Source organism: Amblyomma maculatum, unplaced genomic scaffold (genome assembly GCF_055883805.1).
Source record: "Amblyomma maculatum isolate TAMU_Amacu unplaced genomic scaffold, ASM5588380v1 scaffold_13, whole genome shotgun sequence".
NCBI lineage: Eukaryota > Metazoa > Arthropoda > Arachnida > Ixodida > Ixodidae > Amblyomma > Amblyomma maculatum.
This window is the reverse complement of record NW_028146738.1, coordinates 33,036,608-33,052,475: the sequence shown is the minus strand read 5'-3', so window position 1 is coordinate 33,052,475 and position 15,868 is coordinate 33,036,608. Positions and strand designations below refer to the sequence as shown.

General features: G+C 43.6%; 1 protein-coding gene across 1 annotated transcript in view; it reads left to right on the top strand.

Moving 5' to 3' along the window:
* The first annotated feature begins 281 nt into the window (after positions 1-281).
* Positions 282-15,868, top strand: part of LOC146172528 (nose resistant to fluoxetine protein 6-like) — a 137,361-nt gene continuing 121,774 nt past the window's right edge. Inside the window, exon 1 of the mRNA XM_084585786.1 lies at positions 282-579. Within this exon, the coding sequence (XP_084441912.1) occupies positions 282-579 (298 nt within the window). The remainder of the gene's footprint in view (positions 580-15,868) is intronic.

Below are 15,868 nucleotides of genomic sequence, written 5' to 3'. Positions count from 1 at the left end.
TGGTGCGTGGCTTGATCAGTAGTTTCGCCACACAAACGCACCTAGACTCAACAACGTCGGCTAGTGCTCGCACGCTGTATTGCTTAACCAAACGTTTACTTATACTTGAATACGTAATTACGCGCCTAACAGAAGCGGAGTACGCTGTGAATATCGAAGTGATAGTATGCAAAGTGTAGTTCGCTACCTGCTTATGTCCTCACACTTTTCTCTAGTCGACTAAAGAGGGGAAAATTGGTGGGATTTGTAAACACGGTGCTTCAGCAGCCACAGACTGAGCAATGCTTTCGAGAAATATTGAAATTTCTCTGTTCTTCGGACTCGCGATTTTCCTTTCTCTGTGTGCCACGCCATGCCCCGGCCATACCGAGGCCACGACGGACATTTCTCCCGGACCGAACGAGAAGACCGACCTCAAAATCGTAGAACAGTTGAAAGAGTGGATCGGAAATGCCATGGACCAGGCGCCGCCTTCGCTCGTGGGCAAAGTGTTGAAAGCGGGCGTGTCCCCCAGATGCAGCCTCGGGCTTCTCAAGCTCCTGCGTGGAATCCGAAACCTTGAGCCGTGGGCTCTGCGACGTGAGTCTGTTTACCTGTGATTTATATTTATTTCGTGTAAATGCAGCCTGGGCACAAATCCAGCGCTTACTCATTTACTTCGGTTTTGATAAGCGTGGAAGGCGCAACATTTGTCAAGACATAAAATATATAAAATTTGCTTCGAATCGCGAACTATTTGATAAGCAGTTCCAAAGATAGCTGACCTTATCGCACGAAATAGGTTCAAAACGGTAAGCTTCCTTTTGAGCCACAAACTCTGCATAATCTGATATTATGACAATTAACGGTTACAATAAGCGCTCTCAATAAAATAGCTGAATCATTGTTTTAGGGATAATTAAAGTCCTTTCTTCGACGGTTTTCTACAAATCATTTTAATCTGGCCTACAAGGGCTCTCAGATCAATTCAATGAATCGCACTAAACAATGATGAGTTCCAGGCTTCACTTCTCCGGCTCGTGATGCTTTTAATTCGAGTTCCTAACACTTGTCCGGAGCTCACGGTTATTCAAGTTCCACAAATTAGTTTAAAAATTCAGCATTCAGAAGTTCTTACAAACTAAGCGCGAGTAAAAATTTCGTTTATTGTGCCCGGTCGGTAGTAATGCAGAAAATGCAGTTAATTCTCAATTGTTACGAGCAACTATGCATTAGGTGTTGAATCACAAGAGTGCAGCCGGCAACAGTTAATAAGAACGAATCTTTTTCCCTATCGAATGATGTATTGAGTTTAAAATATGCATTTGAAAAGACGGAAGGTGCATTTGTTTAGAAAGTAAAAAATACTTAGGAAGAATATCGCAAAAAAAAAATGTTGTGGGTAAAGGAAGGAACTCGACTTCGATTTTAAAAATGGTTCCGTCAAGCATCCTTTTATACTGTACTTCACTCTTATTGTACATATCTCTCACATAGTGCATTCACGTGTATCGTCCTACGAAATCGAAGCGATGCGGTCCGGAGGATTGAAATGGACATACATTGCAACAATCAACAGCTGAAGCACGACTCAAAATATATTTCCGTTTTCAAAAGTCCACCACATAGGCATGGTGGGTGACGCGTTTATGTGGTTATACATTTCGCCAAAATATGAGATCAGGTTCCCGCCACTGTAATTTTGTTTGGAGAGGAGTGAAAAGAAAACAGATTCCATGGTGACACCTTTGCGTGCGTTAAGAATCAATAATAATTGATTGGTTCAGAGGAAGGATAGGCGCAGTATCTGTCACACTTGTTTCTGCGGATACCTGAACTGCGCTGTAAGGGAAGGGAGGAAGATGGAAGTGAAAGTGGAAAGAGAGAAAGAGGAGCCGTAATGGAGGGCTACGAAGTAATTTCGGCTACCTGGGGTGTTTAACGTGCGCTAACATCGCACAGCACACGGACGCCTCTCTGTTTCGTCTCCTCTGACACTCCGACACAGTAGCCGGGCGTCTTACCACTGCACCACCGCGGCGGGGCAACGTTAAGAACACCATGTCATGAAAACGTAACCAATGTCCTGAAAAGCCGCCTGAATTCTTGCACACACTGAAGGATACAGACGACTGACCTTCGCCCCTGTCATCACGCATTAATTTATTTACATTTTGAAATGTATTTATCATGAGCTGGATTCTCGTTGGCTGGCTTTAATTGAACTATTGATGTTGTTTGTCATTATCAACAATAGTACTCTGCTACATCATTTTTTTCTTTAGGGGGGGGATGCGGAAGACCATTTCGTCGTTTGATTGATATTCAAATTTTGTTCGCTGGATATGAATGCCGGTACTGAAAAAAAGATTTTCAAAATATCACACGTTTCAGTTTTCTTATGTTTTTTGTATTCTCTGTTATGCGCACTGACTAACGGTTTGTGGGCTGTAATGCGGTTAAAGTTGCCTACTAAGTATATTGGGCTATGTTATTTCTATTGGGATATTATGTATTTATGTTCTTTTTACTTTTTTTCTCACCTGAGCTATTGTAACTTATCTTTCTTTTGTATATCCCGCGGTTAATCGTAAGTTCTGTATAAATTGCACTCAGTATGTTAGACGGGGAAAGCTCTACGAACTAAACAGGGGCAGGGGCTTTGTGAGGCAATATTAGCTCGTCACAGTCCCCACAGGATATTCCTGGAATAAAGTGATCTTGATTTGATTTGTGCATGTATCACAATCGCGAATAGAGCCTCATGAAGAGGGAAACAATCGTCTTCCCCAGTCGGGCATTGTAGACATTCGGCTAAACGCCTAGTAGTAAACCTTTTGAGAAAGTAAAACCATTTGAAAAAAAAAAATTGGAGGCTTATCAAGGTTAAGCCCAGTGGATGCGAAGCATGTTAAGCAGCTGCCTCAGTGTGGATGGGGCTAAGTAACGGAGACGTGGTTTTAGGTTAATCGTCGTACTTTATTCTTTGCAGCCCGACAAACACACTCTTATGGTCCGTAAATGCATGACTCATTCCTATTATTAACGTCCTTAGCGTTTGGAGGCATCTTGACCGCATACACGCCCGGCGCCAAGCCGCTGGCGCGGTTTTGGGCACAGAGACTGACGTGACGGCGGGCGCGCGCGGCTTTATCCTCGGCGTGACGTCACATATCACGTGATGCAGCGATGGTGGCGCCGCCGCCGCGTCGCGCGCGAGGGCGCGAACCGAAGCGTGGAGTCCTCCGCCGGGCGACGTCCGACGGCGCGATATGAGGCCCCATCTGCAGCCGGTGTGACGTCATCACGTGACGTCATGTCACGTGACCCCACTTCAGGGTCAATGGTGGCCACCGCCGGGCGTCGCGCGAAGGCCCGAAACCTACGTTAATATGCTTCGCATAAAAGCAGTTAGCTTTACCATCTGTCGCCGATATACTGGGCACACCGATGACAATACGAGCGCCACAGTCTCTACAACACCCCAAACGGGGAATCCGCCAGTTCACTTAAATATTAGTGATCGCGCTTGAAAGCCTCGTCTAAACGTTGTCTATGCAGATATCATGTATGATGGCGCGAGATTCCACGCGGAAAAGAAAATGACAGGGGCGGGTCTATAACATTTTGCGTGGTAGGCATCGGGCTTCTGGCTGAGTACAGTAAGTCACAGTGTCACTCCTCATAAAGTTGCAAAAGTGACAAGTGGTGTTAAAAAATGACACGACAGCACACAGGCCTCTGCTGAGGGGTGCCTTTTGATTTAGCTTAGACCTCCTCTCTTTCGAGCCCGCAGAGTTCAGGGGTCGATCGAAATGCTATAGCGTGTCCTTCGTTAGCTAGGGCCACCCTATATATAGTATGTATATAGATCTACAACTTTTGCATTGACACTTTTGCTTTCAAGCCATAATTCCAAAAATAACTGATTAGTCTTCCCTAATAATGAAATTTAGTGAACGACAAAATACTGGAGGTTAGCATAGGCCACTCTGAACAGCTCTGCATTAGTTTCACTGTGCTAGGGCCAACTTACTTTTTAAAATCTTGGTCCAAAATAGCCCAGACACCCTGTGTGTGTATATATATATATATATATATATATATATATATATATATATATATATATATATATATATATATATATATATATATATATATATATATATATATATATATACTCCGTGCAGCAGATCAGAGATGGGTAATGCAAGGAGCCTGGCAGGTTGCACATATGAAGAAACCAAATAATTATCAAAACCCAGAAAATATATGAAGGAATGTTTAGTTTCGAAAGTGTACTAACCAGTTATAAATTAGTAATTACAATTATTTGCATGAAAAAAATTATTAGCAAATTGCACAAAAAGGAACCCGCCACTTTTCTGGAAAGCAGACCCTTCCCGTGTTGTGCAAACAATTATCTAAATAACATATCAAAATTAACACTGGTGAATTAGACTTGTTAAGCCATTCTACAATTCGGAACTGCAATTTTCGCGCCAACAGCAGTATTTTGAAGTTGTTTCCACTGAATAAACAGCCTAATTGAACGAACCGAAACTGCCCAACATAGCATATATGTATATTTGTTTAAAACAAGTGGCAACCTAATGTATACTGGCATACTTTTATACCTTGGCGACAGCGGCATAGCCAGAACTATTTTAAGCTGAAAGCCTTTAACGGCTCATCGTTGTCGTCAGAAAAAGTGTCACACTTTTGCCGCGGTTGTGATACTTAAAAAATAAATTAATAAACCTTGTCTCCCACCGGAGATTCGAACCTCTACTCTTGGACCTTCAGGTGAGCGTTTTACCACTGCGATACGCCCAGGATATTTATCATGCTATTTATTACACTCGTTTACACAGAGAAGATAGCTATATACATTGTTTACACTGTAATCAGCCTGCAGCCGATCAAATTCAATTGAAATATACAACACCACACAACTAAAATACATCCTAACACAACACTAAACAGTCGCTAAGAAAACACATGAATACAAACCGCCAGCATTGTATATTGCTGTTGTATATTAATATACAACAGCAATATTAATATACAACAGAAGCCAGTCCTGTTGATAGTCACTATCTTCATATCTGTCACTCAGCTGGTGCACTATCTGGCTGAAACGAGCACTAGGGGAAACTAGAGGCTAAGCATTCCGGTCCAACATCCGGGTTTTCCAGTGGTTGCGCAGTCCAAGGAGCAAAATCATGTCAAATGGTTCATGGCCATGTTGGGTGGCCATTAGGTACCGCACACTGTGAGCATTCAATACAGTCTTCCTTGAGTGTTCTTTGTAGAACGTCCCAAAATAATATCGCATCTTTGCAGGTATTAAAACAGTGTTCGATGGTTTCAGGTGTCTCACAATGCCGACATTTAACAGAAAAAAAAATATTTTTTTGTGAAGCCACACTTTCACAGGTAGAACTTCGGCATGAAGTTTAAAGAAAAACGTTTTAGTGCAAGGCGAAATCGGCATTTTACGTACTCTTCTCAGCACATCATGCCCCATACATTTTGAATAGAGAGTACGATATAATGGAGGCAGGAACAGCATAGATAACAATTGTTTGTATAAATTTGTCCTTGAAACAGAGAAGAAGTACTCATAAGAAAACTGAACTGCCAGAAAACGCAGACAGTCATAAACTTCCTTCCTAAAACCAAGTAATAAGAGTCGATCGGTAAAATTGGAGAAGACCACTAAGTTGAGAGGGAGGTTCACAAAGTTAGTTTGCAGGGATGCTCTGATAATTGGATGGGTGCTATTACGAAAAAAAGAAACCAGAAATTACCTCTCTAACATAGAGATGTGTTAAACCTAGTCCGCCAGCAGCAACACGCCTCAATAGGTTATCGCGCCGCATCGGCTCAAAACTGGAGGACCATACGAATGTAGCAAACATTCAGTGAAATATTTGGATGTAGTGCCTCGCACAATGAAGTACTTGCAAAACATAATACATTTTTGTCGCCAGAAACATGTTGCAGGCATGCACTAGTCCAAAAATGGATAGACGGTGTGGAACAAATTGCTGAGCGTAGCTTTGAAGAACCGGGACCCGCTCTCCAGTAGTGCCCACTAGACTTGAATGCATGAAGGGGAACCCCTAGGTATTTAGGGAGGATACGAGACCATTCAATTCTAGCATAATGAGTCGGCATTGACCCCATGAACCGAAACACAGACCCGAACTTTTAGAGTTATTCATTTGAGCGCCAGAGACAATGCCAAACTGCTCAATAATAGTTATATTATTGTCAATACTTGGTTTATCAATGCAGAAGAATGCCAAATGATCGGCGTAAGCGAGCACTTTGACTTCACTACTGATGGCAACATAACCACGGATATTATTGTTTCGCAGTACAATCAAAGTGACTCTAGGTAGAGGGCAAAGAGTAGTGGTGACATAGGACAGCCCTGCTTCACGGATGATCGAACTGGCACAGGCTCTGAGAGGTGGCCATTACCAATCAATCGGGTGGAACAGTTGTCATAACAAAGTTGCACCCTTTTAAGTATGGTTGATCCAACATTGGCGTGCTCAAGAAGAGAAAACAGAAACGAATGCCGGACACAATCAAATGCTTTAGCAAGGTCAATCTGAAATAGAGCAAGCTGTTCATAAGAACAAGATCAAGATTCGAGAATTGTACGTGCAGTATGTATGTTACTTTGTATGAAGCGGCTCCTTAAACCACATGTCTGATGAGGGCTAATAAGAACCGCGATCGCATGATGTAGACGACTTGATAGAACTTTCGCGAAAATTTTAGTCCACATTTTCCAACTGGATTATTCTGCAGCCATCCACTGAACGCAATTTTTCTTTATCCACGCTTTTTGGAATTAAGACTGTGTGGTTCCTAGTAAACGATTCGGGAAGGACCCCTATAGCTAAACTTAAAATGAAAATCTGAAGCAGCACAGGGCTCAGGAAAGATTTTAAAGTTTTGTAAAACTCGCCTGAGATGCCATCAGGGCCAGGTGTTTTGGAGGTGTAATTGGTCAATTGCTTGTTCTATTTCTTCCAAAGTGACAGGGCTATTGACAACAGCACACTCGTAATCTGATAAAGGAGTTATGAGAGCTGGGAAGTTAGCAAGTATTTCCGAAATAGGAGTAGTAGGAACGTCACTGAAGAGTGCTCTGTAATAGCTCGCAAATACAGAGATGACATCACAGATTTTGGTTACTAGGATGCCAATGGACATCATTTCCGGTATTTTTTTGGCAGTAGCGTGACGATGTTCGTCAAATAGAGCTTGTCGTCTAGTGTTTTCGCTGTACAAAGCACGATTCGTGCGAGATCGAACTCGGGCACCCCTGTATCTTTCCGCATCCTGTTTTTGTAGGTCGCACTTTATACCAGCAATTTCATTTAAATATAATCTCGGTGCCTCACATTACAATTCATAGAGCTTATACACTCTTATGCAGTGCCCTCTCCTGGAACTTCTTGTAAAAAGATCTAACCGACCCAATTTCAATAGCTCTCTCTCGCACCTCGAGCTTAAACAGCTCCCATGCAGCAAACCAAGGGTAGTTCACCTGCAAAATATAACTGCAATTGTGAGCGTATTCGAACGGGAAACTCCTGGTCATTTACAAGAGAAGAATGTAGCTTCCAAAGCTCCCACTTCGGCATAAAGTTTGAGCTGTAAGTTCTTCCGAGCCGAGCAACCACTTTAAAATGATCTGAAAATAAAACCGGTACAGTTGTAATCAACAAACCACGGGAAACCAGCGAGGAAGAAACATATAGCCTGTCTAGGCGCGCGTGGGGCCCACTCTGGATACGCGTGAATAGTGTAGACTCAAGACATGAAACCCCTGTATCAATGAGTCCTGTGTCATCTGTAACATACAACAACACTTCACCATTTCTGTCTTTGTGGGCACTAGGAACAGCACGATCATTCAGGTGACATACACAATCAGTCTCCCATTCGCCCAACATTCCTATACCAATCTAGAAGTTCAGCTGTGCCTTCAAACATAACAACAAGCTCAGCTGCACTATTGGATGAATATATATTGATCAGTCGCCATGGCTTCCTGTGTAGCAAAAAATCACAGCTTATTGAAAACCCTTCCGAGTGGGTATATAGTAAGATAACGTAGAATAAGGGACAGTCTTTCGCAAAAACAAGAAGCAACCCTCCGACACCCCAACAGCATGCGTTATAAGAACATTGCAAACAGACAAAAAGGGCCCTAGTGCTCTCTATGTCTCCTGTTCACTTTCAATCTTCGTTTCCTGGACAGCGACAAAATCAAGCCGCCTTCTGCTGAAAAGTCAGCGAAGCTGCACCTGCTTCTGGCGAGACCTGAAGTCTCACAAATTCAGCGTTGCAAACACCAGCTCTTGAGAGGACACCATGGTGACCACACAAAAATTAATTAGACTTGCATTTCCCTGTCAGGAGAAGACAATGTCGCCTCTAGACCGCCACCATGACTACGGGAACGCAAATGTTGACTCTTCTCTTTTTGTTTCGACGTGCGCCGGCGTCGGCGATGCTTTACGCTTAACAGATCACCATCGTCACTTGAGTAAGATGCGCAATGAGCCCGGCGTTTTTGAAGAGGCTCTTTAACAGGAGGGATGACCTCAGTTGTATGTAGAGTGGCCTGACCAGCAAGCTGCTCCTCAGCGTTGACCTCAGGAACTGGAGTAATGGGAGCAGCCGTGTTCGGTGGGTTAGAGCAAGCGGCAGGCTCCACAGCGTGCACCGTATTCGGCATATCACATGGAGACACCATTGCACTTTCTTCAGATTTCTTCTAACTCTCCTTTGAGTCACTCTAAGGAACAAGCGATGTGCTAGCTCTGGAAGGAGTGTCTACAATGTCGACTGAAAGGTCACCAGCCGCGTCAAGCACTTCCGTGGTGTTCATTATGTGCTCTTGTAGAGGGTAGTCGGGGGGCCGCACACGATGCGGTAGCTTATCCGCATTAGTGACGACGCACTCTTCTGCAGTGTGACCAAAGCGCCGACAGTCCTCGCAAAGTGGCGTACGGCAGTGCCTATGAATGAGGCCAACACGGTTGCATCGAAAGCATAGCGGTGCTCTGACCGCTATTAAAGCATGGCTCAGGATTCCAAAAATTATCAGCAGATGTGAAATGTCGCCAACGCTGACTCCTTCAGGGAGAGACACAACAACATCCCTGCTGAGCGTTCTCAATCTTTCATTTCTGCAAATTTCCAATTTCCTGTTGGAATCGACGTCACGTTCCCGTATGCCTCGAGTGCCTCACGTATGAAGGCGTCATCCAAGCGTTCTGGATGCCACAGAAGCTTCAACTTTACCACTTTTGGTTCTGGGTCTACGACTACACAGCGACGGCCCTTAACCACGAGGTCACCGCAAGCCACCAGCTTCTCTTTCGATTGTGCCGATTTACAGGTTACCATCTATACATGAGACATTTAAAATTTACCAATTGAACATATTTCGTTGCGGTCCACAACATTCCGGAGGGAGTCTCTGAAGTCTTGTACCCGATATGGGCGCCCGGCAAGGTCCGCATACAAGAAAACGGAGTCAGCGACCAGCTTACTAGTTGGGAGACGGGACAAAACATTTCGATTTTCATTACTGCTGGTCGTAGTCTGAGCAAAACCTCGGCTAAAGGCCGATTGAAGCCTTAGTACGGAGAACATCAAGAAACGCAACCGTTTGGAACAGAGTTTCCGACGGTGCCACGCCCCAGATAGTGAAACGCTCTTCATAGTTCCCCTTGTCTACTATGAGGATGATAGCGGGATTCTGCGAGTGATAGATACGCCTTTCCTTTCCTGTAAACGAATTATAGAACACCGTTGAATGTTGATGCCTTCAATGAAATCCTGGTTGGGACAGGTGATGACGTCACTAGGCAATTCAAGAATATGTGAAGCTGACCCCACCGGGCGTCCGATCCAGACGCCCGTGCGGCGCCTTTCATTTGCCCCTTCCTCGAACGCCCACACAGCAAAACAGAAGCAGACCCAGATGTCTAGGAGGCGTTAATACAGCGGGAATCGGCGGCGTTTGAAATTGAATAACAGGATATAAAAGGCGCAGTTTGTTTCACAATTCTCCGAGTACATATGTACCATGCCATAAAGGAAGGGAGAAATGTGAAGGGAGTAGTCACCCTCTTTACTCGAAGCATCATTCACCGCCACATCCGCAACAAATGCGTAGCGATGTATGCTTCTGGGAGAGTTGGTTGAGCATAACGGAAAACAGCGCTAGCAGTTTGTCCTCCGTCTGCTAGCGTTGTTTTCTGAAATGCGTAGCAGAATGCAGCACTTAGGCTTTCGCCTTTCACCACTTTAGTCGCCAAAGTGTCTCGTAATTGTTTTAAGTTTTTGTATGCATCGCCGGTCGAAAACAATGCGAGAAACAAAAAATAGAAAGGAGAGGGAATGTAGCACTCATAAAACCTCAGTGGGTGTTCTGATATCAAACCCTCCCGCTGGCTACATCATTGCTTGGCTCATGTTCAAACGCGCCCACCGTGTGAAGTGTCTTGCGTTGTGGGAGTAGCCCCGTAATTGTCCAACTTCTAAGATTAGCTCATGAAGTTTATCATTCAGCTCCTAACGAAAACTTCAAACATCTTATTATCTTCAAAGCGCAGCTTTATATACGACAGGCGTTCGAATATAAAAATCACAGCTAACATGTGAGTGAATCTCAGTCATACATAAACCGTTCACTACCAGCGACTTTACGAAGACGCTCTCGCCTCCATTGAGGCTGACAGACGGCTGTCGATGCTATGGACTGTCGTTCAATAGCAGCATCAATAATGTGAGAAGCTGCTGTAAGAGGCAGAGGAGAGATTGCACACGCAGTTGAGCAAATTGAGAAAAGCACATTTAAAAGTTAGGAAGGTGTAGCTTAGTGACGCCAACTTCACATTGCTCATCCCCACGTGGTGCTCATAAAAATAGTTTTATTTCATTTCATTTATTAATAGTGTCAGCCACCATAAGGGGCTGTAACAGGAGTGGAAAATACAAAACGAAAAATGAGCAATATAGAACACGATGAAAATCAATAGTCAATCAAAAATTGTCTATGAATGCACACACACACAAAACAAAAATGAATTACACAGAAATCAGAACAACAGCCATCCTACACAACAGCAATAGAACCTCATCACCCAGTGGTAGTGCCATAGATGAAATTTTCTAAATGGCGTACAAATTCAGATAATGATGATGATCGAACAGCAGAATCTGGAAGAGAGTTCCAGTCCTTACAAGTTCGCGGGAAATAACTAAACTTGAAGCAATTATTTTTTATAGCCGGCAATGGAATGAACCTACTATGACGATGCCTTGATGTCTCAGTAGTTTTTATCTCAAAGTAGTCTGATTTATCAATTTTTAGATAATTATTGATAATGAGGTAAAGAGTTTTTAGTCTTTCATACCTGGTTCTGCTTTCTAACATTGGTAGTTGGGCTTGTTGGCAGAGGTCTATTGAAGAATGGTTACGGCGGTATTTATTATATATAAACCTTGCAGCGAGCCGCTGAATCCTATCTAGCTTGTGAATGTTAGTTGCTGTGTGAGGATCCCATACTACTTTGGCATAATCAATAATTGGTCTGACTAAGGTTTTGTAAGCCAGGCACTTTACATCCGGGGTAGCACTGTTCATTGTGCGCCGCAGGTACCATAGTGTTTTAAAAGCTTTGGAGATGACATTTTCAATGTGGGTATTCCATCGTAGATCTGATGTAAAAGTTAAGCCTAGGTATTTATACTGATCAACTCTTTCGAGCATGTAACCATTTATTTGATAATTGAAATTAAGAACATTCTTTTTCCTAGTTACTGACATGAACACAGACTTTTTTAAGTTTAACTCCATCTGCCAGTCATTACACCAATTGAATATTCTTTGTAGGTTTAAATTTAATTTAATCTGATTCCGATTATTTTGTTTAATTAGCCCGGAAGAGTGGGTCGACACTCAGAATGTTATTTTTAATACGAAATGAGTTTCACCAAGCTTAGAGGGGATAAGAAACCATCGAAGCAATTTTTCTTACCCAACTATGTACTTCCCGTGCTCTCTTTTATGGCATATCAAGTAAGGTAACAGAGAAAAGATTGTGTAAAAATCACACATTCCCATTGAGCCCAGCGACCCAATTGACTGAGGTGCACCAAGAGACCGGTGCTTGACGCAACATCCGCTTTCGGTTTAAGGCGCTTGATTTGAGTGCTGGTACGCGCTGCGCCCTGGCGCGCACTTTGAATGCTAGCAACCACTGCCATCCTGCCACGCCCTGTTGGCGCATTTGTTGCGTTCTGTACGGTGTGGTAATGTTGTTCTATTTGTTTTCAGGACTGAAAAACATCTATGTCACAATTGCTCTTGGCTGGCCATATGCAGCTGCATCGCGGCCTTTGCAAACAGCAGTATTGCAGAAAATACGCCAGGTACTTTCTGAAATTAACATTTATTTTACTTCATATAAAAACAAAACAGATACATTTTCTCACCTTAGAAGACAGACAAACGTGATATACATGGTGAACCTGGAAGACAGACAAAACGTAGGATACATCATCCGGCGTGTACATTACAAAAAGTGACAAAAATATTACATGAGGCAAGGAACAATAAATACATAGGTACTAATGTAGTATGACAGATTTACAAAGTTTGGCAAATGCTGCGTAAGGAAACAGACATTATGCATTACAATGCTCACAATACACTCGCGGCTCGTTCAGAAAGAATACCCTGTATTTTACTTTAAACACACATTTCAAGCAAATAAACTGCAAATGGTCTTGGCTATTTTCCGGATGGGATAAAATCGCATTGAACTTAAATCGACACACCCTTCCCACACCTTCACACCCTTTTGGGTACCACTTTGCCAGTAAACTTCCAGCATATGGTCCGTGCAGTCACGTCTTTCATCCTCAGCATGGTCATCTTCCAAATGTTTGAAAAGTTTCTGAGCACAAATTTTCTGTAAGCCAGAAATAAACTGGAAACCATCGGGACGCGTGTTGAATACTGCCCGGCATTCATTTCACGATAAAAATGTTACTAGCACTTGTCAAAAATTTCATTGCCACAACGCACAATAGCTTTAATAGGTATAAAAATTGTTCCTGAACTACGCGCCTCCTTATAGCCTGGGTTTCTTTGGTACGTAAAATCGCATAACCGAATCAAGCTTAACATGCAATGTAATCACGTTGTGAAGATTTAGAATGTGAAAAGATGCATGGATATTATTATCTCTCAGGAAACATCAAGGACATTTTTCCACGCCGATTAACACATTGTTCAGGTTGAATAACTATTATATCGCTGTTGAAATACATGATCTGCAAATTAAGTGACGTACATGAAGTGGCAAGCCAAAAGTGAAAGCTTAACAAACCTATCGGCTCGTTGGAGGCGGAAGATTGCTCCAGGCCTCTTGCACGTTTGCTGCAGTTGTTTTACCAGGGCACACAGCAGAGGCTGTGTTGTGTTTTCTATTCACGTGTTGTGTTTGTCGCGCCGCATTTCTGGGTACTATGCAGTACCAACCCGCCCATCAAGTTGTTATTGTGAATGCCTCACGTGGATATTTTTCCTAAGTTCGAAAGAAGGCCCGCGCAATACAAATCTATCACGTGACTAAAACATTAGCGCGCCACAATTGTTGTGGTTTTAGTCGTGGTTTGAGTGAACGAAATTAGCTGAGGCCGTGAATCGACAGTGCAGTTTCAGCTGTAGATTGACATGTTGGCGATGGCTGCAGAGAGCGCGGTGGGCTCCGAGCTGCACCTTTCACGTCACGTGCGCAGCCTGAATGAAGCGTGCGAAGAAACCATCGCAGACTTATCGGCCTGCCGCAGCAGGCCACGGCCGCAGGTGATTTTGTTCGCTCAACTTGAGCGAACAAAATCACCTGCGATGATGATCATGATCGAGAGCACTACGATCGTGGCACGCGAATGTACCAGTCACGTGATATTTTTGTATTTCGCGGGCTTTCTTCAGAGCTTGGAAAAAATGTACACGTGAGGCTTTCTTTCTTTGAAACAAATGGAATGGGGTATTCAGAAAATGTTCCCTAACTTTTCGACTCACATTTTTGTCTAAAAGCAATGATTAGCAAATTAGAAAAATTATCTTAATTTCTAGTTAGTTCATGTCAAAATAAAAATAAAAAATTGTCGGTGGTACGCGAGATGGCTGGCAGCTGTACACAAGTGGTTTCTCTAGCCTAACTCGAACGTTTTATTTTTGACCCTTGGCTGGTCAGCTTGGACACCCTGTATAACTGCGCACCGACTGGAGAGTACTTGTTGCGTCATGGCTGAACACATAGGCCTTCCATTCACAACCGTGCCAGTCAGAGGGCTGAGCTAAACTGCTTGAAATGAAGAGTAGCTTGCAAGAAGAAAATCTTGCCTTTGCTGGAAGCTGCTGGGCTCTAATGAACTGCATGTTCCGTGACGTGCGCACGGCGCCTATTCACGAGCTTCGATATTCTAGGAACCGCCCGGCGTGGTCAGCCTGAAGTGCTTGAAATGCAGCGACATTCGGCAAAATAACGTCCGTCACTTTTCCATCCTAACAATACTGCAGTATTTCCGCTCCGAAGGACCAGGAAGCCTTGCAAACACGCAGTATGTCCTCACGAACAAACATGCGCCACCGGCGTATACAGCCATGCCCTTCCGCAGTCGGCCTTGTCCGCGCTGGCAGCAAACGCGCGCGCACCGTGCGAGCGAAACTAGTGCTGGTAGTGCCATCTATTTGGAGGTGCTGAACTAATGTTATTGCTCATGCGTCATTGCCTGGGGTCAGATTTCGTTGAGTGTCCTCTCTATAGCCAATCCTTTCTCTACGGAACTGAAATATAAAAATTATCTCGTGATTTGGCACATGCGCTTCTACATCGCGGCCCTCACAGCTGCATTTTGAACGCACGAAAGGTGCGCGTTGATCGCGCCCGAGAAAGCGGCTGCGGCTCAGTGTGATGACCTACGTAATCAATATAACGAAGTGGAACTTATATGCTGCGCTACTTACCACTTTCTCTTTGCTTTCTTTTGCATCTGTCACCGCTCAATAAAGGCTCCTGCTGAATGTCTGTTCCCTGGCTGGCTATCACTTATTGCAGATCTTGGGGCGCCCTTCCATGATGTTCCGCTCGAAAGTGGTGACGACCTTTTAAGGCAATGCTGACAGCAGTCTCCTCTACTCGAATATAGACTGCGAGCATGCATGCTTGTACCAATAAGAACGTGTTATACAGCGCTAAATTACACTAGAGCAAGGCTACAGCTGGTGTACTATGCATATATTGTGTCTTACGTAATTGAGACATAGGTTCATGTAAAAGATATGTTGCAAGAAAGAATGGGCGAATTTCTTTCTTAAACACCCACACTCTATATTTAACAAACTCTCTTCATACTAACGTCAGCAACAAAGGCTTGAAATGTTTCATGATTATTGTTTCCTAATTAACTATTTATGAGTAAGTATACATCACTCCGATGATTGCAACAGGATTGGAAAAGTATGTTGTTGGCTTCACTCCACAAAAGTACCCCACCGGCCGTTTCCTTTTTTTTTTAAGCTGAGACACCAGACACACACAAAGCTTTCTTAATGCTTGGCGACACGCCGAGGTACAAAAAACTCTGCATAGGTTGCGGGATGCTCTTGTGTGACGCGTTCACTTCAATCATACGTTCACTCAGGCCCTTAAATTCCTAGCGACGAGGAGGCCGCCAAAGTAGCAAGAAAACTTCTCCATGTTGAAACTACAAGCATCGACGGATATCAGATATTATACGAAAATTAGCATATTTTCATACCCAGTTA